At 54.0% G+C, this 12,098-nt stretch overlaps 3 protein-coding genes across 3 annotated transcripts; all 3 read left to right on the top strand.

Moving 5' to 3' along the window:
• Positions 1-1,313: 1,313 nt before the first annotated feature.
• On the top strand, positions 1,314-3,250 carry CGCS363_v004605 (uncharacterized protein; the record flags this gene model as incomplete). The annotated part of the gene is made up of 4 exons (XM_036636454.1): positions 1,314-1,522; positions 1,576-1,659; positions 1,719-1,881; positions 1,931-3,250. 4 exons carry the CDS (start codon positions 1,314-1,316, stop codon positions 3,248-3,250), a joined length of 1,776 nt encoding a protein of 591 aa, XP_036497749.1.
• Positions 3,251-5,930: 2,680 nt separating this feature from the next.
• Positions 5,931-10,579, top strand: VPS15 (putative serine/threonine-protein kinase VPS15; the record flags this gene model as incomplete). The annotated part of the gene is made up of 2 exons (XM_036636453.1): positions 5,931-6,144; positions 6,201-10,579. 2 exons carry the CDS (start codon positions 5,931-5,933, stop codon positions 10,577-10,579), a joined length of 4,593 nt encoding a protein of 1,530 aa, XP_036497410.1.
• A 471-nt stretch (positions 10,580-11,050) lies between these two features.
• lea-1 (U2 small nuclear ribonucleoprotein A') lies at positions 11,051-12,080 on the top strand (the record flags this gene model as incomplete). The annotated part of the gene is made up of 3 exons (XM_036636452.1): positions 11,051-11,129; positions 11,371-11,774; positions 11,853-12,080. 3 exons carry the CDS (start codon positions 11,051-11,053, stop codon positions 12,078-12,080), a joined length of 711 nt encoding a protein of 236 aa, XP_036497754.1.
• Between the last annotated feature and the right edge of the window lie 18 nt (positions 12,081-12,098).

Below are 12,098 nucleotides of genomic sequence, written 5' to 3'. Positions count from 1 at the left end.
ATCAGATCGCACTTGCTCTTTCCAACCTTTCCTTTTCCCTATCGACCCAGAAGAAGGCAGGCCCCAAGCAGCCGCACCCCCCTTCGTGCCTACCTACCTTGCCTTGCCTTACTATGTAGAGACAAGACCAAAAAAAAAACACCTCCCTCCCACCAGCGTCCCATCCTGAAGGCGTCGTGGTATCGGTGCACCTGAGAAAAGAAAGAAGCCCACACCACACACCCTCTTCCTCTCAGTTGCACCTTCCCGTCGCGCGCCGTCGCCAGTCAGACCCGGCCGGGTCAAGGTCCAGGTCCAGGTCGAGGTCCAGGTTCAGGGTAGTCCCATCCATGTACCCTCAACTGCAGTGATAGGCTGTGCCCATGTCTCTCTGTCCCATGTCCACGTCCCCTTGCCTTGTCCTCCCACGTTGGCCGCCGCCTCCAATTTTCCCTATTTTCCTAAGCACCTCCCGCGCCGTACCTGCCTCTGCTCTGCTCTCTTGTCCCCTTCCCTTTCCCTCCTTCGCGCGTGTGTGCTGTGTGTTGCGTGTGCTGCGTCGTCTGCGTCTCTATCCGTAGCCGTTGTCGCCGCTGCTCGCCCCCCCCAAAACAACATCGTCGCCTTTTTCGCTTCTTCACTCGTCTCGAACGAGCCCGACCGTGACATCGACACGTCGGCTTGCCTTACCTCGGAGCTTAACTGCATCCCACCCCTAATAGTAGACCTACCTAAACAGCTTGTTATTTTTTCCCTATTTTCCGTTCACTCACCCTCGTTCAGTCTATTTACCACCTACCTTACCTGCCTCAACCTGTTGGTGCGGTTCCCCGAGTACCTACCTACCTACCGTATCTACTTGCCCAAAAAACAACAAAAACTCCACCACCCCCTCAATCACCCAACCTCCTTCCTCACGAACGAACGAATTGGGAACCGACAGCGACGACTTTTTCTTCGGCCTCGAATCAGTCCCTCAACCACGACCCGGACCCTCACCTTCCTCGGCCTCCGCTCGTCCCACCCGTCAATTGATGCTCGCCGTCCACCTCCGCTGTAGCCCCCGTTTTCTCCTCGACAACAGCTCGCGAATACGATCCGCCATTCTCATCGCTCCAATTCACAGCTCGAGAGCTTTTTTGGTTACGACTATCACTCGCCAAGCATCTCTCAGCGACAAGCAATCTTTACTTTAATTGCCGATCATTCGCGACAACCTCAAACTGCATGGACCGCAACCATTAGGACCCAGGAAGACAGTCATGAAATAGGCGCAGTTCCAACCTATCACTGTTTTCCAGCCACCTCGCTCGGTGGCCAGCAACGACGCGACCATGACTTCATCAAAGCACGGAAAGGAAGTCCACACGAGTCGACGAGGACGAGCCATGGGCCCCGTAGCAAAGGCGCTTATGTCGGTGCTGTCCACCGCGACATTAGTCTCGGCGCAGTCCAGTAGTTGTGTCTCGTTGGAGGGTTCAACACAATGCTCCGCCTTCCAATCAGCCTCCGTTTCGACAACAGGCTTCGTACAGGGAATTTTGTACGTCAACTCCAAAGGATACCCGTATGATTTGTGCTCATTGGTTCTGGCAGCCCTTTCCTTCAATATGTTTCCAGCAGAGAAACATTCGACAGCCAGTTGCAGTCGTATGTCCAGACATCATACGTCCGGGAAAAGTAGGTTCATGTCGGTGAATGCGACACGGCTGAGCAACGATTGGCTTACACTATGACAGATACCAGACATTACTTGGTTGCAGCAATGTTAATCTCACCAACTCAACCGAGCTGTATGCCCGCTTCACGACAACAGTCATCTGCAACGCCATCGTTCAAAACTCAATAGATGCCTGCAACCTCACTGCAGCCAACTCCAGACCGGTTTGCGCCGACACATGCGTGCGTCATTTGAATCTGGCAGAAAAGACAATCGCTCACGATCCAACAGGCTGAATACGCGCAAAGCGAAGCACTCCTCACCTCCGATAGCAGTCTCTGCAGCAACCCGGGCAGCAACCTGGTCAGCCAGATTCGTGCGGACTTCACCAACTGCGCTCTCCCCGCCGGCTCGTTGTCGTCGTCTAATTGTATTCAAGGCATCGCTAATGAGAAGGAGAACTGTGGTTACGGCAACAGCACCGTCGGGCTTTGCTCGTATTGCGCATCTGGCGGTATTAACTCGACCGACACGTGCTGCTACAACTCGAATGTCGATGAGCGCTGCAAGGGCGTCGTCCTCCCGTCCATCTTTCCCACCATGACTTTTACTCCCCCGACGGCAACGGCATCACCAACCTCCACGAGTACTCCTGCAGCAGGAGGCGGTTTGTCGGGCGGCGCCATTGCCGGCATTGTTATCGGTAGCGTAGCTGGTGCGCTTTTGCTCGCTGGACTCATCTACGCCTGTATTCTGCTTGCTAGGAGACGCAGACGGGGAAGCCAGAAGGGAAGCATCTTTAATCAGCCGGCACCATCTAGGCAAGGGCCGTCGACCGTTAAGATCCCGCCGACGCAGACCACGACTGGATACGAAGTCCTCCCCGGAGGTCGCATCGCACGCATGTCAGCCTTGGAGAGTGCTTCGGATCCTGCACCACCTGTTAGCCGTGGCAACGCCCCCATGGCAGCAGCCGCTGCCGGCGGAGCTGCCTACATGGCTGGCAGAAGGAGAGGCGACGATCCGTCTTCCTCTGAGTTCGGGGATAGTCCTGAGTCAGAGGTTAGAGCTGGTGTCTTGCGACCCCCTCCTACTAACATCAGGAGAACGGGATCGTTGTCGAGCAGCTCGGTCCTCACTGGTATGAACGACCCTCAATCACCGACCAGTGCTGGCATGTCGTCACCACAAGGCATGGCTAGCCAGCAGTCAGAGCAGCTGCCATTCTTCAAGGATTACTATTCACAAGACGACATCCACCCAGGCGATAGAGTCGCCACCCTATGGGCTTACTCACCTCGTGCTCCAGATGAGTTCACTCTTGAGCGTGGCGACATGCTCAAGGTCGTTGGTATCTGGGACGACGGCTGGGCTACCGGAATCTTACTGGATGAACACGCCAACGAATGGGAAGCCCGAAGACAGGCACAACGCGACAGTGGTGTATCAAACACATCGGGTCGTCGTGACTCATCACCACCAGTCAGCGGTGAGATCAAGGCGTTCCCCCTTGTTTGCGTGTGCCTGCCGGAGCACTGGAGGAAGACCATCGAAGGCGATGTGTCGACTGAAGGCTCCAGCGCCCATCAAGGACATTCCGCCTTTTCCTGAGATGTGAATATACACAACTTTTGTATACATCTACGCGACGGCTGTAATTTCGGCATTGGCTACGGCGTTCGGACTCTCTTCCAGCATTGACTTCGACGTATTTCAGCACAATACCCGAGGCCCAGACATCGGAGAAAACCTCGAGGCGAATCTTACAGGCGCAGCTCTTAATGAATCGTACATTACGATATCACGAGTAACAGCCACCTCGATCCCTCGGTGCCTCTTTTCGCAACATAGACACGAGAAAACTGCATTTTCGTAACGACACGCCTAATGTCTTCAGTCCTAGACGAGCGACTTATTTCTCTTCGACGCGGATTCGCCTCAGACGATCACGGCAGCACGGAAGCTTGGCGACACTACGCCAACACCGAATGCGAGGAGTTCTGACGAGATGAAGATACGCGATCCTAATCACTTACGACGACCACGCACGCCCTCCCCTTTCGCTTCGACCAAGTTTTCAAGTATACCCAGGGGCGCTGACGAAGAATGGGGTTTGTTGAGACAGGGGTCGGGGAGGGCCTCTGCGATCTAATGGTGACCTCTTTGGGCAAGTGCAGATGGAACGGGTGGTGGAACAGATCTTAGGGACCACAAACATGTTTTCGCCGCCCGCCTTTGAGGCGCGAAACCTATCCTGCGACACTTATCATCACAACATCACTAAGGCTTAATCCTGTGTCCTACCAGATGGCCAACCCATTTACTTAGCTCAAATATCAAAGAGGATTCTCTAAGCTATCTTGTTTCCCGCTGTGGGGTTGATGAAGAGCATGCAGATCTTCGTCTGCAAAGTCTGTGCCGCCGATACTACCCTGAGTGGTTTCATCCGCATCGAGGGGCTGAAACCGATGAAGTCACGCGCGCATGGGCAGCTTCTTTCAGCTCTTAGTCCGTTGTGATAGTGCTCGAACCAGGTGATATAAAAGTGTCGGATCACTCTTGACCATGTTTGATACAGCAGCCTGCCAGCGGTGAAGCGAGCTCCGGGTTGAGTTTGGATGTGAGACTTGAGAGACTCAGATCTTGACGTTCTCGACATGGGCATCGTGGGCAATGCGGTATTCTTCGGACGAACCACTACCACCATCCAGATTGGGCAACACCAACAAACCTGCCATGAATCGCATCGCGCTTAGAGTTGTACAGATTGACCGACCCCAGCACACGGGGGGCTGAATGGATTCAAAGATGTCAGATAGCTACGTAAGCGAGGGAGCTGTGTTTCGTGATCTTGCTGCAGCCTCGCGGAAGGGTTACGCTTATTCTGGGGAACGGCCAATATCACGGCCGGAGTAATCTTCCTGATATTGAAATGTTGTGCGTGGAGGTGAGATTGGTTTCCTGGTTTCGTTGCCGTTTGCGCGGCTGGGCTGGTTGGTTGGGGATGGATGGATTAGGGTCAAACGCCGAGACCACGGTACGGCGGCCTCCCGGTGATGTCGGGGGCCCTGTTTTGTCGTGCTGCTGTCTCCGCTCTGCGTGTTGTGTGTGTTTTTGGTTTTCTCCGCGAGGTGGGCAGCACTTTGCGTGGGGGTTGTTCTTTTGAACATTGGCGGGCAGATCTGACATGTGCCATCTATATTGCTTGACGGGCGGGGGTCACAGGTTTACTTGGGCTGTGGTGATGGTGGTTTGGATGCGGCCCAATTATATGTGCTGTGAGTGTTGGTTTGGTGAGTAGCTGAGGCGTGTGGTGGTTTTGTGTGAGTGCGATGCGATCGATGTGACGGTAAGGTAACATACGGTAAGGTAGGGTGGTGTGTGTGACTGCTTGTGGACAACGTTCTGTCAGGTTGAATGAAGGTTGCTTAGATATGAGCCTACGTATCATTCATGTGCATGCGAGTTACTTGACAAATTGGTCCGTTTTCGTATTGCACATGGGATCAGAACAATAGCTGTGCACAGCGTTCTTAAGATAACGTCTCGTAATGGCATCTTTGACCTTGCTATCGATATGATAAATATGGCCTGCGTTTGAATTTTATTCGAGGTTTTTTGACGTCACTTTGCTCACGAAGATCTAGTCTATTTTCTTATTCCTATAGTCTCTCTGGATTTGAGCTTGTTAGCGAGGTTGACATTAGATCGAGACGGGCTGGTTGCTTTCCAATCAAATTGTCCCTGCGCAAGTTACACGTGGTCGCAGGGAAAAAAATGATATAGAATCGAATATAATGCAGAAGCTCTGCAGATTGAAAACTTGTAGGATGAAAACGAGCTCCGCGTGTATGCTTCTCGTTCAACGTCACGCTCGTGACTACAATTTGTAGAACCACCTACCACACCTACACAGAGATTGATGGAGCTCGGCCGAATCGGGGAAGGGCCAACAGCGCACGGACCAGAACCTCAACTGCCCCCGCGGTCCTCCCCTGGTCGGAGGTTTAGACAGCGGGACACCGACGTCTCCACTGATTGTTTAACACCTTGCTGAACCTTGGATGGTGACCTAATCGCACCCGTGATTGCTTCGCAGCTACGAAGCAACTTCACCGCGCAACCTTCGACTGCAGTTCCGACCAAGACCTGAACGAAACCAACGAACCAACTCCGGGAGTCTAATGCCAACACGCATTACCCATCTGGCTGTTCCAACATGACAAGCTCCCGCAGCGACGAACAAGCAGTCGAATAGGTATCGTAGCTCTGGAGCTACTGCTGACCCGAGATGGGTCAAGGCTTCTCTCTCGCAACGCCCTCCGCGGGCTCGGCGGGGATCGACATTCCCGAGCTCTCCGATCTCGTGTATGAGAAGAGCATCGGCAATGCGCGCTTCATGAAGAGCATCCGCGCCAGGCACCATGATGGGGTCGCCCTGGTCAAGGTCTTGGTGAAGCCATACACCCCGATGCCTCTGGAGAAGTACAAGCGCGATATTGAAAGTGAGTGACCGGTCGCCGTTCGCTCGACGTTAAGCTTCATGGCTGACCTGATACAGAGCAGCGCACTGCTCTGGCCGATGTGCCCAACGCCTTGGGCTTCCAACGCATCGTCGAAACCGAGACGAACGGTTACGTCGTCCGACAGTTCCTTTACAACTCCCTATACGATCGAATGAGCACCCGACCGTTTCTGGAAGACATCGAGAAGAAATGGCTGGCCTTCCAGCTGCTTTGCGCCTTGCGCGACTGCCACGCACGAGACATCTACCATGGCGATATCAAGACCGAGAACACGCTGGTGACGTCGTGGAACTGGCTCTACTTGTCCGACTTCTCCTCCCCTTTCAAACCTATCATGCTTCCGGATGATAACCCCGGGGATTTCTCATACTATTTTGATACCTCTGGGAGGCGAACGTGCTACGTCGCCCCGGAACGATTCGTCCCGGCCGACGAGGTTGACAGCAAGGACGCGAAGCTCACGTGGGCCATGGATGTCTTCAGCGCCGGCTGCGTCATTGCAGAAATGTTTCTTGAGTCGCCGATCTTCACGCTCAGCCAGCTGTATAAGTATCGCAAGGGCGAGTACGATCCGGTCATCTCCCAGATCAGTCGCATTCCAGACAAGGACTTGCGCGACATGATCTCGCACATGATTCAACTAGATCCGGAGCGGCGATACTCGGCAGAGCAGTACTTGGATTTCTGGAAGAAGAAGGTATTCCCCGAGTACTTTTATAACTTTCTCCATCAATACATGGAGCTCATCACAGACCCGTCATCCGGGAACAACCCCATCTCTGGTGCGACAAGGAATTTGGGCGAGGCCGACGACCGCATCGATCGTGTCTTCCTCGACTTTGATAAGATCTCCTACTTTCTTGGCTACCAGAACGAAAAGCGCTCAACGCAGATTGAGCCCTTAGCCGGGAATCTTGGACTGGGCCATTTCCCGATACGCCTCAACATACCCAACCACGAAAATTACATCACGGGGGCATCGGATCCTCCAGAAGACGACGGGACGCTCATATTCTTGACGCTGATCGTATCATCTCTCCGAAATACGGCGAGAGCGGCGTCAAAGATCAGGGCCTGCGATGTTTTGCTTGCCTTTTCCGAGAGAATCACGGACGAAGCAAAGCTGGATCGAGTACTGCCATACCTCATGACGCTTCTTAATGATAAGTCCGATCTTGTGGTTATCGCGGGTCTTCGTTCCGTCACTCAGCTTCTGCAGCTCGTACGGGTCGTCTCTCCTGTCAACTCACACATTTTCGTCGAGTACATCCTGCCTAGGTTGCAGGGCGCCATCGTCGCAAATGCAAACATACCAAGCCCGTTAGTGAGAGCCACCTATGCATCATGTTTGGGGAGTCTTGCAAACACTGCCGCACGATTCCTGGAGTTGGCAGCAACATTGAAGGCGGATGGCACCCTGACTGTCGCCGACCCCGAGCTTGAACCTGGAATCGAGGCTGAGGCTGCCTTTGATGGCCTCTTCGACGATGCCCAGAGGGAGCTCTATGAGATGTTCGAGCTACACACAAAAGCCCTGGTTGAGGACCCAGATGTGTCTGTTCGCAGAGCATTTTTGACCTCAGTGCCCAATCTGTGCCTCTTTTTCGGCCCAGCGGAGGCTAATGATATTCTTCTCACACATCTCAACACCTACTTGAACGACCGCGACTGGATGCTGAAGTGCGCCTTCTTCGAGACTATAGTCAGCATCGCTAGTCTGGTGGGCAGCGTCAGTCTGGAGGAGTTCATGCTACCTCTCATGGTTCAGGCTTTGACTGATCCAGAAGAATTCGTCGTCCAGGCGGCTCTCCATTCTTTAGCACAATTGGCGAGGCTGGGCCTGCTTTCAAAGACGAAGATGTGGGAGCTTATCGATGTGGTCGTACGCTTTACGATGCACCCGAATGTCTGGATCCGAGAATCTGCCACAGAGTTTCTATCTGAAGCCACGCGCTTTCTGTCTCCGGCAGATGTCAGGTGTATCGTCTTTCCCATGGTCAAGCAATACCTCAAAACGGGAATGGTGCCCGAGTTTGCCGAGCTTGCACTTCTAGACGCTCTGAAGCGACCCATGTCAAGAGCTGTCTTCGACCAGGCCTTGATGTGGGCGCTTAAAACGGATAAGGGCGTATTCTGGAAATTATCGCAGCAGATTCGATCGTTCTCTTATGGATCTCTCCCGAAGACCATCACTGGCCGAGCATCTAAGGACACGCTCAGCAAGGTTTCGAAAAATGATGAGGACGAGCAGTGGCTTGACCGACTCCGAAACCTCGGTCTCGGGCCAGATGATGAGTTCAAGCTCCTTGCGTTACGGGAGTTCATCTACCGAGTTAGCAAGATGAAATCAAGAGACGGCGTCGATCGAGACCCAGCCAAGTTGAACGAGGTAATCTCCCTCAAGAGCCTCGGCCTCACGCCGCAGACAGTCTTCTTCGACGAGGAGCCGCTGCAGCAGTCTACATTCCAACCCGATGTAGATCAAAGGGGCCCTTACACAATTGCCGACGCTCTATTGGACGCTTCTATGACTATCGACGATTCCACAGGCAAACGGAAGTTTGCAGCCCTCAATAGTCTGCGCACGCGCGTGGTGGAAGACCAAGGCTCTTCATCACGGGACGTATCGCGCGTCAGATCAATTGACCCATCGAGACGCTCGTCAACCGGCCAAGGCAAGCTCACAGTAGGAAGCCCGACGGATGACAGCGCTTCGGTTCACGATCAGCCTTACGCAATCCGGAGGGCAATCCGACATCAATCGAGCGCCTTGAGCTTGCTGGATCGTAAGGATGGCAACAAAAGCATACCCGAGACTGGCATGTCTGGCACCAATGCTTTCGGGGAAGTGGAAGGACCTTTTGCCCAGGCGCCACTTGTCCGGCCCGACATGCAGGATCGCCGGACCAGTACTACTAGCGTCGTAACGAAGTTGAGGCCGAATCACTCTTATGAGGGATCCGACCCCAGCATTCTCAAGATGCTAGATTCGATGTACCAAGACAACTACCCCCACGACATCGCCGAATTTGGGCCTATGGTCACTCCCATTACTCGTCGCAAGCCAAACCGGTCTGTTGGCCAGTCTGGTGATGACCCCTGGCGACCAAGTGGCCGCATGGTTGCTACTTTTGCAGAGCATACTGGTGCGATCAACCGCATCGTGGCGTCTCCAGACCATGTGTTCTTCGTTACCGGTGGCGATGATGGTAATGTCAAGGTCTGGGATAGTGCCCGGCTTGAGAAGAACATCACGCACCGGTCGAGACAGACACATAAGCACGCGGAAGGAGCTAGAGTTCTTGCGTTGTGCTTCATCGAGAACACGCATTGCTTCATCAGCTGTGCAAGCGACGGCAGTGTACACATTGTCAAGGTCGAGACTGTATCGGCCAGCGGAGTACTGCGGTACGGGAAATTACGTCTTCTCCGAGAGTATCAGCTTCCCAAGGATGAACACGCCGTATGGTGTGAGCACTTTAAGATCGACAGTACCTCAGTTTTACTGCTGGCGACAAACCGGTCACGCATCTTAGGCATTGATCTTCGGACAATGAATTTGCTTTACACGCTAGAAAACCCTGTTCATCATGGGACTCCTACATGCTTCTGCGTGGATCGCAAGAGAAACTGGCTGTGCGTAGGAACTACACATGGCGTTCTCGACCTCTGGGACTTGAGATTCCGTATGAGGCTCAAGGGCTGGGGTGTACCCGGCAAGAGTTCGATCTACCGGTTGTGCATACATCCTAGCAAGGGACGAGGTAAATGGGTCTGTGTCGCTGGCGGGACGGGTCAGGGTGAAGTTACAGTTTGGGATCTTGAACGCACAATTTGCAGAGAGATCTATCGGGTCGGTGGCAACAAGGAAGGGCCAAAGGGATACGAGCCATGGGAAGTGGACGAAGACAAGCCTGAGGGCATGCTGGGCCGGTTTGCGACCAACATCGAGACGAGTGGAAGTGGAAACGCGGACCGCGGTGTTCGTGCCATGATCGCAGGCACAGGCGCCACTGACGACTCGCGAGATGTGCGACATGCCTTCATCGTCACCGGCGGATCAGACAAGAAGCTCAGGTTCTGGGATCTTTCCCGCATCGAAAGCTCTACGGTGTACAGCGGGTTGCAAGTTGACGACCCAAGGCCTACGTTTGCGGCCTCACACCCGACAACATCCATGACTCTGAACACGGAAAGGATTCCGAGGCAGAATGCGACAGCATCCAACGCGGCGGGCGGAACGAAGGGGAAGGTCACCGGCGGAAGACCAACGCGCTCTACAGTTATATCTCTTCAACATCAGCAGCTGCTGCGATCTCACTTGGATTCGATTATGGATGTGGCGCTACTGGAGTTGCCTTACAGCATGACTCTGTCAGTGGACAGGTCTGGGGTGGTTTTTGTTTTTTCGTGATGGTACACGCGAGGGCGTTAACTTGGAATCATTGGCATAGATACCTTAAAATACATAATGAATATGAGATAGAATGTTTTCTTCACATCTTAGGTACCTTCAGAGGACGGGAAAGCGATGTTGTTACAGGCACTGTGCGACAGCTGCTGTTTAGAGGGACTTTACTGTGTATATACACCAGATGAACACTGTATGTCCAGGCGGGGATGATAGCTCTTATCAGACGGCCGGCCAAATTTTGTGGATAGCCGCCTTGTCGACCGCCAACTTTTCAGCCTTGCCTGTTCGTCACGACACCCACGCGACAACCCAATTGCGACGGCGCAAAAACACCTGCACATCTCGAACACACGACGGCGATTCCTTTGTACACGACGACAAATTATCGCACCGTACCTAAACCGAATTCTTCGCAACAGCGCCACACACTCAAAAACCACCCATCATAACCCGAGGTAACAACAGCCCAAGATGAGGCTCACGGCGGAGCTCATCAGGGACTCGCTTTCCTACCTGAACCCGCTCAAGGAGCGTGAGCTAGATCTCCGAGGTGCGTGAAAAGAGCAGATGCTACACTACTCATGATAAATGAGCTATAGAGGAACAGAATTGATAGCGGGGCCCGGATGAGGGTTTGTGTAGGACATCGAATCCCGGCGATTGAGAATTTGGGTGTTGCTGGCGTGAGTTCTTTCCTTTCTCCTCCTTCCTTCTCAAAGGGCGGGTGCGTTTGCTCTCTGCGGAGGGCTGCATGCCGACAACTGGGCGAATCTGTCTTGCTGACTCTCGAGGAAAACAGCCCCACGACTCCATCGACTTCACAGACAACGACATCCAGGTGCTGGGCAACTTCCCGCTGTCGCCGCGCATCTCGACGCTGCTGCTGGCGCGCAACCGCGTGTCGAGCATACAGCCGACGCTGCCCAACGCGATCCCGAACCTGCAGCAGCTGGTGCTCGCGGCGAACAACCTGGCGGAGCTTGCGGACCTGGACGCGCTGGCCGGCTTCAAGCGGCTGACGCACCTGGTGCTGGCGGACAACCCGGTCACGAAGAGGGAGAACTACCGGTACTGGGTCGTGTGGCGGTGCCCGACGGTGCGGTTCCTGGACTACGGCAAGGTCAAGGAGGCGGAGAGGGAGAAGGCGAGGGAGCTGTTTGGCACGGCAGAGGAGCCTTCTGCTTTGGCTTCCAAGGTATGTTTTCTTCTTCTATTTCTCTCTCGAACATTCAAAGAACAGAAAGACTAATGTGGAGGATTCGCTTTACGGCAGATCATGGGCATCAAGTCCAAGACGCTCGAGGTTTCCGCGGCGAACGGCGCGGCGGCCCCGTCGAAGCTCTCGAGGATAAAGCTCACGGACAAGGAGAAGGAGCGGCTGAAGGAGATGATCAAGAAGGCGGACAGTCTGCAGGAGATTATCCGTCTGGAGAAGATGCTGACGGAAGGGACCATCCCTGCGGGAGTACACCTCGATGGAGATGCTACCATGGAGGGTTGAGCTGGAGGAAAGGTCACA

This window comes from Colletotrichum siamense, assembly GCF_013390195.1.
Source record: "Colletotrichum siamense strain Cg363 chromosome Unknown KSG_Cg363_contig03, whole genome shotgun sequence".
NCBI lineage: Eukaryota > Fungi > Ascomycota > Sordariomycetes > Glomerellales > Glomerellaceae > Colletotrichum > Colletotrichum siamense.
The sequence above is the reverse complement of the archived record's forward strand: the minus strand, read 5'-3'. Positions and strand labels throughout refer to the sequence as shown.